The following is a 13,490-nucleotide window of genomic DNA, read 5'->3' as shown; positions in this document are numbered from 1 at the left end:
CGCCCTCCACGTGCGTCCCCTTCCGGCCAACATGACACGTGACGACCACAGTGGCAGGCGCCTGGCGCGGACGGAGGCACTGACCCGCCACTATGGGAACAAACGCAGAATCTTCCACGTGGACGTCTCCGGCCCTCACCATAGGGGGTGGTACACGGCCGCAGTCATCCGCCTAAACGTCGTGGGGAACGGCCTAACGTTCCGAGCTCAAGACATAACACATGCGGAAGAGGTCGCCATTGCGCTAGCCACCGCAGACCAGGACTCGCGAGTCATCATCGATAGGGGTCTGCAGAAATATTCAACAGGGATACATTCCTTTCTTTGCTTATCGCATCCTTCAAAATAGCCACTACCTCGGGGCCCCCGCGTCTCGAACTATCGTATGGGCTCCTGCTCACATGGGCCTCAAAGGCAATGAAATTGCACATGCCGCCGCCCGCGCTCTCTCTCCGGGCAACGCCTACAGACCCTTGCGAAACGGATCGTGCACCCAATCAGGCCCTCACTTTTCGACAAATTACTGAATTATACATATCCGACCACACAGATAATCCTAAGCCCTGTAAGGGCCTTACAAAGACGGAGGAACGCACACTCCTCCGTCCTTACACGAAAACACTGCTGTGCCAGGCAGTTTTGAAGCACTTTCACCCAGAATGTACAGGAATGTGTTCATACTGTGCAGAGAAGTCTTCGGACATCTTCCACATGGTATGGACATGTCAGACAGCCTGGACCGTCGCCCCAAAACACAACCTCACTCGGGAGGACTGGCAGGCAGCTATGCTGGGCTGCTCCGACCTGGTGAGCCAGAAGGCCCTGCTCGAGCGCGCCCGAGCCGCAGCGGTCGCCAATGGGCTCCTGTACTCAGGAGCGCGCCTAGTGGTTGTGAGAGGTGTCCCTCTCCAGACCTCAAACTTCCGCACTATTATGTAACAACAATAAAGTTTTTGAGACAGACCCGGTAATCTTTTTTTTTCTTTTTTGTTAGGAAAGGAAATGGTGCAGTATCTGTCTCACATATCTCGGTGGACACCTTAACCGCGCTGTAAGGGAAGGGCGGAAGGTGAAGCGAAAGAAGAAAGAGAGAAAGAGGTGACCTAGTGGGGGTCTCCGGGATAAATATCGACCACCTGGTCATCTTTAACGTTCGCTGACATCGCACATCCTCGCGCAAAATTTAGAATCGCTGTTTTGAATTTAGTAAAAATAAACTGGGCTTCCATGCGGGTGATAGCAAATGCAATGGCGGCTGCCTTTGCAGCCTCTGGGGAGGTGTCTTGGGGAAGATGTAGCGTGAGAAGGGCGGATGAAGAGGAGTCCACCACAGCTGCTGTCGTTTCATCACCCGTGCAGGCAGCGTGCACCCATAAGGTGTCCGGCTCGGCGCCGTACACTCGATGGAGTGCCTTCGCACAGGCTCTGCGGCGGTGCTTACGGTAGAAGGCGTGCAAATTCCTCGGGAGCGGCCTGATGAGCACCTTGTGGTGAACAGCTCGAGGGGTGGCGAGGAGGGTTGGATCGTTGTCCGGTACTCTGTCTCCGAGGGAGTCCAAGATATGCCGGCCTGTGGAGGTTTGTGCGAGTCTGATGTAGTTCACCTGTCGGTGGGTCTCCATGAGTTCCCCGATCATGTGGTAGAGGCCCAGGCTTAGTAATGTGTCCTTGGGTTTGTTGAGGGGAAGATGAATACGACCTTCAGTGCCTTGGGGATCAAGCCTTCCAAACTGTTCATGCCGTGTTTAGATAGTTCTAGGCATCGGGTAGTGTAGAGCGCACGGCTGAGGACAAAGCATAGATCAGGCAAGAGGTCGCGCTCCTTCAAGCCTTTATGATGGCCTGAAACTCTTCGGATGAGGTGCGATATCCCGCCTGTAACCTTCTCGAGTTTCATGAGGCTGGTGGTCTTTATGTATCGTTCTGTATGTGCTGGCGCAATTACTATGTATACTATATGTATTTTGTGTTTACTATATATTTTGTTTTTACATTTACTCTGTATACTGCATGCTCTTATCTTCGTACAATTTTAATCGCAGCTTTGTTTTATTTCTGCTTTTATCCGTTGTCAAGAGAAAAAAAAGTGGTAAGAACCGTTGTCAAGCTGCTCGAGAAGCAGCTTTTGGTTCTTATCCTTGCATTTATTTCTGTATTGAAAGAAATGCTAAATAAATAGATTGATTGATCGATTGATTGGTTGGTTGATTGATTGATTGATTGATTGATTGATTGATTGATTGATTGATTGACAGAGAGAGAGAGAGAGAGATAACTTTTATTTTTCAGCTCAAGTCCAAGCCTTCCCACAAAGGGTATCAACATCTGGTACCAGGTTCTCATTCAGTTCAATGGCAATAGGGAAGAAGTGGTTCTTAGGCTGGCTAAGGAGTACTTGGTTCTATGGGGAGGAAAACAGTCCGATGCTGCGGCGTAACTTTGGCTGTACGTGGCTGCTTCCTGTAAGGTGTTCTCTATGTCGCCGTCACTGCGGTGGTTGGTCTCCAGGGTGAAATCATCGTCATAAAAAGTGTGCTTCAGGTGGGGAATAGTTGCGAATTTTCGGGCGAGGGGATGAGGGTGATGTTAAAGAGGAAGGGGGAAAGGACGGACCCTTGAGGGGTGCCGATCCTCTGAAGCGTGTAGGAGGAGGAGGGGGGCAGCGAGTGCTGAAGTGTATCTCAGAGTATCTCAGCTGTGTGCTCAGTGAGGAATACTTGAATACAGGCGCATATGCGCGCACCCACGTTCAGTGGAGACAGGGCAGTCACCTTCGCCTTATGTTCCACTCGATCTAAAGCTTAGGGAGATCCAAAGCTAAGACTGCCTGAGCGCGGCCGTTTCCGAAATTGAGCACCGATACTCATGACATGTTTTCTCGGGGAAACGTCATTACCGAACGGTGAAGGCGGAGATGCAAAAAAAACGAAAGGCGTACTTCAGTCTCCTTACGTACGGAAATGCGAAGCCATTTCGAGATCCGTGGCCTCCTCTGCTACTTAGTGAGCTTAATTATCGTTGATGGTAATTATTTAGGTAGCCAAGATATAATCAGTTATACTTTATATTTATTTATCGATTACCTTATTATGAATAAACAAGTATTAAATTTTATTATTGATTAACTTGAATATTTTATCTTAGTTCATTTGGTAAATAATTAAACTGATAATTCACGTTTTCAATGTGTATGAATCAATTTCACTATAGCTTTTATTATTCGTTCAATTCTGTAGGAATGGAGTAATTAATAATAATTACATTCATTAATGATAATTGCAAATCGTAATTACATCGCTACTGGATGATCGCTAGTTCATGCGGACACGCTCTGCCCACAGCCCGTGGTGAGACATCGTGTCCACGCCACTCATGAGGCAAAAAAAGCTTTTGCATTAAGGAACTGTTGCGCAAGACAGTGGTTAAACGTAGCACTAAAAAGAACCCCACAGGATATAGAAGAGGATGCGTAACGCTGAGCGAAAAGCACTATCAGGTCTGAGGCGGTGCTTGCTATGGTGGTACTCACCGACTGTTTAATGCGCATCTATGCTCTGTTTGGCTCGCTGCATAACGTCGAAGAATACAACTGTAGAATACAAGGTATAAGCAGAGCATTTGCTGGCGTTAGTCTTCTAAGACGCCCTGCAATGCAATCTAATTATCACCACAATGGCACTATCAACAACATCTGTCTAAAGCATAGCAAACACTGCAGCTTTGAAACGTCTGCTGCCTTGAAGGTAACGAAAAGAGAGCATGTTCTGGGGTACAAAATTCCCTGGGTGATTTGCGACCTAGCCTTTATGCCAGCTACCTGTGTTGTGAGCTTACAGTGTGCACTTTGTGTACTAACAGCTTTAAGGCCTAATAATTATTAGCGTTCCGCTTAAACGACCTGCTGTGCTCATTGTTTTCTCCCTGGTATGTTAGTGAGAACTGGCGGCTTGCGACCACGTTACCACCTCTGTTTTTCTGCCCCATGCTTTCAATGTTCTGTATGTACTCTTAGCTTCAGTCGCAGGCGAGCCAGTGACGAAGATCTTCATTCGACGCATCCGGGGCCTTCTTTGTGTTCTTGCTGATAACCCTGGAAATAACAAGAAAGAACACGGAAGAAAGAACACCTTTGCACGCCCATGAACACTGAAAATAATAGGGGTTTCGGTGCACTGCATAGAGAGGCCTCCTGGCCGTGTACAGTCTTATGAGGTACAAATGTTACTAGGCGCATTCATAGCCTCACAGTAGTGCTCTCAACAAACACTGTTCTCTTTCTTTTTTTAGTGCAGCGCTAGTTTCACAGCTAACCTCACGCCGTTGTTGCACAGACAAATATATTATGGGCTCAGTGGTTATGGCGCTCGGCTGCTCATCCGAAAGACAACGGTTCGAACCCAGCCGCGGCGGCTGAATTTCGATGAAGGCGAAATACTAGAGGCCCATGTACTGTGCGATATCAGTGCACGTTAAAAAAACCCAGGTGGGCGAAATTTACAGAGCATTTAAAATGTTGACGCGTTCACGATTGAATTTTGCGCTTCTCCTAAATGCACCGGAGGACTGCAGGGATATTCAGCGTGACGTCATGCAAGATATCATTTCAAATTACAGCTGTCGGCAGCCACGCCCTGCCCTGACTCGTTAGACGCTGCCGAACAACTCTCGGCAGGGTTTGCCTTCGTTGGCGTTGTTTTTTTTTTCCTTCAGTGTAGGCGTTTATGCCTTGGAAATGTACCAATACCTTCGATGACGTCATCATGCGCCCTCCACTCGGCGCTGTGCCCTGCGGAAAAGTTTGAAGGGCGCCGATTTTTAATCGGCGTTTACTTCACTATTTCAAGTGCTAGTCCAAAAAGACTTCGCATGCTTTACCTGCAAGTTTTACACATTCAACCCTCTTAAGCTCGTTGGTTTTTAAAACTTGTGCAGTTTCCCTTTAAGGATTGTTTCAGTCGTCGAATCGAAGCTCCTACTCTCAGGTCAAGTATGAAGAAAAGAGAAACAATGGTTTTATAAAAATGTAAAATGAAAACGCGCGCCCAGGATAGCATCCAATACAGACACGCACGAAAACCGAACGCCAATTACATAGGGCCTTGCACAACTTTACAGGAAGGACAAAACAGCTAGCGCACCGATAAGGGATCGATACCTGTGCACCACTAAGGACCTCCGGCAGGCGGCGTACTCGTATGCAGGCGAAGAGAACACGGAGCTGGACAAGCCTTTCAAACTCCACGGCCTCCGGGCAGCCTTAAGCAAAATGAAGCGGTGCACTGCACCCGGGCGCGACAAGGTTACGGTCAAGCTCTTGGCCAACCTTCCCGACGCAGCCTACGCCGCGCTCCTCAAATACATCAATAGCATTTGGGACGGAGAGACTCCTCTCCCTCTCGATTGGAAATCGGCTCTCGTGACCTTCATTCCGAAGGCCGGCAAACCTGTTGATGTGGAGAACCTTCGCCGCATCTCCCTCACGTCTTGTGTTGGAAAGCTGATGGAGCCGATGGTGCGCGACAGACTCTCCGATTTTCTCAAAACACAGCACACTTTCGCCGACACCATGTTCGGTTTTCGCCCTCACAAGTCAGCCCAGGATATACTTCTGCAGCTTCACCACGACATCTTAGATCCTGTCGAATTTCCCCACAATGAAAAGGGGGCCCTGGCCTTGGATCTTAAAGGCGCATTCGACAAAGTCAAACACGAAGTAAACCTGGACGACCTCAGTAACACAAACTGTGGAAACAAAACATTCCACTACATACGACAATTTCTTCCAGACCGTCAAGCCTACAACGCATAAAGATGCGGAACATGGGCCATACAACATCGGCTCTGGGGGAACACCTCAAAGCGCGGTCCTGTCTCCCCTCCTCTTCAATTTGGCAATTGACGCGTGCCGGCGTTCTGTGCGAGCCGAGAGAGACGCGGGCCGGCGCTCTGTGCGAGGCGAGCGAGACGCGGGCCGGCGTTCTGTGCGAGCCGCGTGAGACGCGTGCCGGCGTTTCGTGTGGACCGAGTGAGACGCGTGATGACGCGCCAAGTGACGTCAAGCAGCGGCTCTACAAAAGCGAGCGCCTGCATGAGCGCCGGGGAGAACGCATCTCAGCTGTTGCCCAATAAAGTACTACGCAGTGTTCTTATCGCTTCTTACGTGCCCGGACCTGCGAACACTACAACTGGCGACTAGGATGGTGGAAGCAAGGCAAGAAGCAGAAAAGAAGCGCTGAAGCTGGACAACGAAGTACAGAGGCAATAGTCTGAAGAGCAACGCTCGATTAAACCGCACCTACGACGAAAGGCGACAAGACGTCTGAGATGGAAGCCTCCAGTCAGATTGGTCAAGTAGAAGCCTTCGACGAAACTGTGAGTGACTGGCTATCTTACGAAGAACGCCTAATTTCCTTTTTCGCGGTGAACAAAGTTCCAGAAGACCTCAAGGTGCATGCTTTGCTAAGCGTCTTTGGGCCGAAGTCATACAGCCTTTTGAAATCTCTGACCGCACCAGATAAGCCGTCAGAAAAGACGTTCAAGGAGCTAACTGAGTTGCTTCGCAATCACTTCACCCCGAGAGTGTCTGTGATCGGAGAGCGAGCAAAATTTCACAGATGATGTCAGCTGCAACATGAAAGCATCGCACAGTACGTAGCCGAGCTCAGAAAACTAGCTCAGACCTGTGAATTCGGAACCTTTTTGGACGAATCACTTCGTGACAGGTTTGTGTGTGGTTTATTCCGCACCGACATTCAGCGATACTTATTTGCAGAAGACAAAACGCTCACGTTCCAAAAAGCCGTTGAACGTGCACTCGCTTTGGAAGAAGCTAAGAAAAATGTTCAAGAAGCGCACGCTAGAGAAGCTGTCGATGACTTCCACAAAATGAGCGCTGAAGACGCAGCCAAAAGAAAGCATTCTTTCGAGTGTTATCGCTGCGGCTCCGACAAGCATTTTTCCCGCGCCTGTCCACACATAGCAGATGTGCATGAACTGCGGCCAGAAAGGTCACATTCAGCGTGCCTGCTGTGGTCCCAAGCAGAAGCCAACGAGTTCGAGGAAGTGGATACGCACTCTTGAAAGTGACGACACGGGAAGCCTTCAGACGCTGTCTCAGAAAGCCCGGCGTCCCATCAGCGTCGATGTCGAAATTCAAGGTGTACCTTTGCGAATGGAGTTAGACACAGGCGCGACGGTGTCTGTAATATCAAGACAACAGTTCAAGAGGCTTAGACCGCCTTTGAGACTCGAACCGACGGAACTGCGACTGAAAACATACACAGGAGAAGTTGTCCAGCCCATCGGCGTCTTCAAAGCAGCCGTAAGGTACAAGGATCAAGTCGGTGACCTTCCGTTGTACGTCGTAGACTACGGCGGACCAGCTCTTCTAGGACGCGAGTGGCTGGGAACATAGCGCTTGGACTGGAACGAAATCTGCAGTTTGCACAACCTATGTAACGATTCGCACCTTGATGCAAACCAAGAAAACTACCTCAAGCGTCTGAAAGTACTCCTGGACAAATATAGCACCATTTTCGACGACACCCTTGGCAAAATAGAAGGTGAGCAAGCTACCTTATTTCTTAAAGGGGTGGAGACACCAAATTTTGAAGCTATAAAAAGCCTACTATGGGATTCCTATGTATGCAAGGGCACTCACAGCCAGGTGTTCGACGCAACAAACGTTTAAAAGATATTTTAATTCGGTTCCAAAGATTACCTAAATGCTCATTCTCACGATCTAGACCCATCGCTAGCGCCATCAACCATGACGTCACAGGGGGTGCAGAAAAATGAAAGTTTTAGTGGCCGCCGCGGTGGCTCAGTGGTTATGGTGCTCGGCTGCTGACCCAAAAGACGCGGGTTCGATCCCGGCCGCGGCGGCTGGAATTTCTTTGGAGGAGAAATTCTAGAGGCCCGTGTACTGTGCGATGTCAGTGCACGTTAAAGAACCCCAGGTGGTCGAAATTTCCGGAGCCCTCCACTACGGCGTCTCTCATAGCCTTAGTTGCTTTGGGACGTTAAACCCCATAAACCAACCAAACCGAAAGTTTTAGTGACGTCATACCAAAATACAGTGACGTAGGATGAGCGGGGCACAGCCGCGTGAGCGCAGTCGCCGCGCCAGCGAGCCGCGTTTGCTGCTAACCGCCGCTCGCTCGGTTTGTGGCGCGCCGTTGCGAACAGCGTCGCAACGCCCGATTGCAGCTCGTTGCCTGCGTCCGGCCTGCTAGATGTCAACGGCGGGCCGCTCGCGGCAACAACAACGACGAGAAGCGGCAGCCAATGCGAGCGCGGAGAGCGGCAGCGTCATGATGACATAGGGCGCACTCCTTGGAGCCGGGCGGCCTGCGCCAGTCTTCGTGCCGAACGCCGGCATCTGAAGAACGCGATAGTATTGTTTGTTCACGTTCATAGCAAACCCTGGGATATATGAATATCAAAAATGCATCGTTTCTGACGATCGTTGGCAAATACCGAGTTCCTGGTAGAAGTGATGACTGCGATATGCATGCAAATTTCATCCCATAGCCGGTTTTGTGCTGCTGCTACCTGGTGCGGTTCGCCTGCCGTCTGCTAGCTCTGTTGCTGAAGACGTCGTAGAAATCGAACATATATTTTATTATGGGACGAGTTCACAGTAAAGGGGTGCCGAGCGGAGCACGTTTCTGAGCGCTGGCCAGTCCCGAAGCGCCCTCAGCTGCGGAGTCTATGCGAAAGCAGCTAGGCCTAGCGACGACTAGGGCAGTCTGGGACCAGCGCGCAGGTCGTCGGCCGGCGTTGCCTCAGGCAGTGTCGTTGCCGAAAGATCCCCTTTTAGCACAATCATGCTGTCGTATCTCGAAGCTAGAAAGCATCCTTTCTGGTAGCATGGCTGTTTTGTATTTTCTTGTGAGGACGTGAAGTACGCCGAGTCTGCCGGCCGGTCGGTCAGCCTGGATACCGTCTGCCGACTTCATAAAAGCGAGCTAAAGAGTGTTCTTGACGTAAATAATAAACCATGGGACAAGAAATGTGAAAAAAGTGTCATTTTTGAGGATCGCTGACCAATACTGAGCTGCTGGTAGAGGTAACAACTGTGATATGAGCAAATTTCTTGCAACAACCGCGCCTAGCAGCTGCCGCTGGCGCGACGTTGGGGTCCGGCTCGCCTGGCGCCCGCTAGCTCCGCTGCCGAAGGCGTCGATGAGATTGACCATACTATTATTTTATTGTGAGATGATTCTGTTAACACTACAGCTATTTGTGAAAAGTAGGCCTTTCATTATAGCGCAGGCGACTTCCGAAGCGCCGGCCGCTTGCAAAACAGGCTATAGGCCTAGCGACGACCACGGCAGCCAGGCAGCAGCAGAGCTCGTCGCCCGGAGCGCCCGCGAGCGGTGCCGTTGTCGAAAGCTCCCAACATAAGCAGACATGCTTTGTCGCTGCTCGAGTATAGCTGGCAGTTCTGATAACAAGGCGACCTTGTCTTTTCTTGTGGTATTTGTACACCATCCCAAGCAGCGCTCAGGTACTGCTGCACGGTAGCGAAGTGTGACACCGGTTGTGGGCGCAGCTTGGGTAGAGCGGCGCAGCGATGCTTACTGGCATTTTGCAAAGTGTTTCGCATCCTCACGCGAACCCGCGAAGGCGATATTAGCGTGCGAACAAAAAAAAGTCGATGTCCTCACTCATTGGAATCAGATCTGTCAGAATCCGAGCTGCTGGGACTAGATATGCAGTTGTTTGTTTTCATGCGCTGGTCAGCACGTGTGTGAGAAAGCAGACGATGCAGCAGTAGGTGCGTCACAACTTTTTGTGGGCCCACGTGACCAAGCGAAGCAGTTGATCTTCCCCCTCTGTGATGTCACTGTACAACTCGGCGTTCCAAAACCGAAACCGAAAATCATTCACCTAAAAATGCTATAATAAATTATTCACTGTGAATATATGAATCTTTGAGTGTGTATCATGCTTCCTGGAGCCATAAGAAACGTTTGAAACTAAGAACGCGCGAACCACAAATTTGGTGTCTCCACCCCTTTAAGGAAAAACGTCCAAAGTTTCTCAAAGCTAGAAACGTGCCTTTCGCACTACGTTCGGCAGTGGAAGAAGAGCTGCGGAAGCTAGAGGAAATGGGCGTCATTACGCAAGTTTCTACTAGCGAGTTTGCCACACCTATCGTGCCGGTTGTTAAAAAGGACGGGACAATACGGGTGTGCGGAGATTACAAGACAACTTTGAACACTGTTCTAGACACAGAGCAGTATCCTCTCCCCAGGCTTGATGAGATACTAGCTGCACTTGCCGGAGGGCGGTACGTTTCGAAGCTGGATCTGAACAGAGCCTACCTACAAGTAGAAATGTCGGAGGACTCTAAAAAGCTTCTCACGTTGAATACGCATAAAGGACTGTTTTCTGTAAACAGGCTATCCTTCGGAGTCGCCTCAGCACCTGCGTTGTTTCAGCGTATTATGGATAACATACTCAAGGGACTGTCAGGAGTAATATGTTATCTGGACGACATTCTTGTGACAGGAGCTACTGCCGAAGAGCACCTGAGAAACCTTGAAGCTGTGTTTCAAACACTAGCGCGAAAAGGGGTCAGAGTCAAGAGCCAAAAATACGAGTTTTTCAAGGAAAGTCTTCAGTATCTTCGACATACTGATAATATATATTATCAGTAAGACTGGCATTAAGCCAACAAACGAAAAAGTTGAAGCTCTCCTCAAAGCCCCGGCGCCTACTAACGTGGCACAGCTGCGTTCCCTACTTGGTCTCATTAACTACTATGGCAAGTTTACGCCACAACTGGCAACGCTTGCAAAACCCTTCTACAGATTGTTACAGAAGGACGCCTCCTGGTCCTGGGACCGAAAATGCGAGGACTCATTTCAAGCCATCAAAGCAGTGTTGTCATCAGCCGAAGTACTTGCGCACTACGACCCGGAACTACCGCTGCAGCGGTCGTGCGATGCGTCTGCATACGGGCTCGGCGCCGTGTTATCGCACGTTATGAAAGACAACACGGTAAGACCAATTGCTTACGCTTCCAGGACTCTATCAAAGGCTGAACAGAACTATAGCCAGATCGAAAAGGAGGCGCTTGCCCTAATTTTCGGCATCAAGAAATTTCATTTCTATATTTATGGTCGGCAATTCACGTTAATCACTGACCATAAGCCGCTTGAAACAATTCTCGGCCCGAAGAGCGGCATTCCAGCGATAGCGGCCGCAAGACTACAACGGTGGGCTGTAACGCTTTCAGCTTACAAATATAACCTTGTCTACCGAAAGTCTGCCGACAATATGGACGCGGATTGTTTTTCGCGACTTCCGTTGGGAATAACGGACGGTGAGGACAACACGAGTGAAGCATTTTATGCGCTTCGCTTGGCATCTCTTCCGGTGACAAGCAAAGACATCGCGCGCCACACAGCTCGTGATCCTGTTCTCAACCTAGTCTTGAACTTCACCAAGAGAGGGTGGCCTTCGCATGTTGATAAATTGCTGAAACCATACTTTGACAGACACAGTGAACTGACCATCCACGAAGGGTGCCTGATGCATGGAATGCCTGTGGTCGTGCCTCCAAAGCTACAACTTCCAGTTTTGGAGGAGCTACACCAGGGACATCCCGGTATCGTGCGAAGCAAGTAACTCGCCCGAAGCTACGTATGGTGGCCATCCGTGGACAAAGACCTCGAAAATCAAGTGAGACACTGCATGCCATGCCTGCAGCAGCGCAGCATGCCACAAAAGGTGCCATTGCACCCGTGGTCGTGGCCTACGCGTCCATGGCCACGTGTCCATATTGACTTTGCGGGCCCATTCCGTAATCATATGCTGCTAGTGGCTGTAGACGCGCATTCAAAATGGCCGGAGGAGTACGTCATGACATGTGCGTCCGCGCAAGCCACCATAGCAAGATTACGTGATTTGTTCGCTCGATACGGCGCGCCGGAGACTGTTGTAAGTGATAACGGCACACAGTTCACCTCATCCGAGCTCCGAGCGTTCATGAAAGAGCACGCCGTTCGGCAAGTTTTCACTTCTGCCTATCACCCGAGCAGCAATGGGCTGGCTGAAAGGTTTGTGCAGACGGTAAAAAACGCCTTACGCAAAGGCCCAGCCACAGAAAGCCTTGAAGAAACATTTTCTAAGTTCCTGATGGCATATCGGAACACACCGCATGCGACGACACTTCAGACACCATCTTATCTTTTCCTTGGTCGTGAGCTGCGCAGTCGTCTGGACGCTTTAAAGCCCGCCCTGTCGCGTACAGTCGGAGGAAGCCAGTTTCAGCAAACGATGCTGCGAAGTGCTGATCATACTGTGTTTCAAGTGAATGAACAGGTTTTGGTGCGCAATTTCAGGAGTGGACCAAGGTGGCTCAAAGCAACTATCGTGCAGCGTACCGGGCCAGTGTCGTACGAGGTCAAGGTGCAGACACCCAACGGATCCTGTACGTGGAGGCGACACAAGGACCATTTGCTACGAGCCTCAGCTGCGAACACGCCGTCACCATTTGTGGTGGGGGAGGGGGCCGACATCTGTCATCCAGAACTTCCAGATTGTCCGCCACCCTCATCAACCGCTGTCTCCGCAGCTAGCCCTGCACCCGTGGTCAGCGGAAACAGCCCTACGAGGCGGTACCAGGCCTCAGCGAGTTAGGAAGCCGCCTGACCGATACCAGCCATCGTGACTCTCCAAATTGCGGTGGAGGAAGTGACGCGTGCCAGCGTTCTGTGCGAGCCGAGAGAGACGCGGGCCGGCGTTCTGTGCGAGGCGAGCGAGACGCGGGCCGGCGTTCTGTGCGAGCCGCGTGAGACGCGTGCCGGCGTTTCGTGTGGACCGAGTGAGACGCGTGATGACGCGCCAAGTGACGTCAAGCAGCGGCTCTACAAAAGCGAGCGCCTGCATGAGCGCCGGGGAGAACGCATCTCAGCTGTTGCCCAATAAAGTACTACGCAGTGTTCTTATCGCTTCTTACTTGCCGGGACCTGCGAACACTACAGCAATGCTTCATCTTCCCTCCAAATTGTCTTCTTTGCCCGGGATACATCACGCTCTTTATGCGGATGACATTACAATCTGGGCCACGCAAGGTAGCCTGGGCCACATGGAATCCTGCCTGCAAGCAGCGGCGTCCGTGGTCGCCGACTATGCGGCCTACTGCGGACTCCAGTGCGCCCCATCTAAATCAGAATTTGTGCACAAATGCCCCTCTCTTCGGGACACAACTCCGCTTTGCATCAGTCTCCCCTCGGGACCGATCCGGGAGTACAAGGAGATCCGCATCCTTGGTCACCTCATACACCATGAACGCAGGGTCGACACTACCCTAGCCAAACTTCGCACAGTGGGAGACCAGGTGGTCCGCCGGGTCTCCAACAAGCGGGGCGGATTACGAAGCAAGGATGCACTGCGGCTTGCCCATGCTTTCGTGACGAGTAGAATCCTCTACTCAACCCCCTACTTGCACCTGCGCAAACATGATGATGACCAAC

The 13,490-nt window shown here is 50.8% G+C and overlaps 1 protein-coding gene and 1 pseudogene across 2 annotated transcripts; both read left to right on the top strand.

The window, feature by feature from the left end:
• Nucleotides 1–6,885: 6,885 nt before the first annotated feature.
• On the top strand, nt 6,886–12,958 carry LOC149370280 (uncharacterized; annotated as a pseudogene). The gene is made up of 2 exons (XR_016285690.1): nt 6,886–7,562; nt 10,821–12,958. The product of XR_016285690.1 is annotated as an uncharacterized LOC149370280 (transcript).
• Nucleotides 11,549–12,958, top strand: LOC149370281 (uncharacterized). Its single transcript, XM_089561090.1, has 2 exons — nt 11,549–11,694; nt 12,357–12,958. Exons 1-2 carry the CDS (start codon nt 11,549–11,551, stop codon nt 12,652–12,654), a joined length of 444 nt encoding a protein of 147 aa, XP_089417216.1. The 3' UTR covers nt 12,655–12,958.
• Nucleotides 12,959–13,490: the final 532 nt, after the last annotated feature.

This window comes from Amblyomma mixtum, chromosome 1, assembly GCF_055824585.1.
Source record: "Amblyomma mixtum isolate Tamu chromosome 1, ASM5582458v1, whole genome shotgun sequence".
NCBI classification, from domain to species: domain Eukaryota; kingdom Metazoa; phylum Arthropoda; class Arachnida; order Ixodida; family Ixodidae; genus Amblyomma; species Amblyomma mixtum.
Note: the sequence above shows the minus strand (reverse complement) of the source record. Positions and strands in the feature narration are given on the sequence as shown.

Coding starts and splice junctions, on each gene's coding strand:
- LOC149370281 (XM_089561090.1), top strand. CDS start 11,549: ATGGAATGCCTGTGGTCGTGCCTCCAAAGCTACAACTTCCAGTTTTGG. Junction 11,695..12,356: donor ACAAAGACCTCGAAAATCAA/GTGAGACACTGC, acceptor GCGCAATTTCAG/GAGTGGACCAAGGTGGCTCA.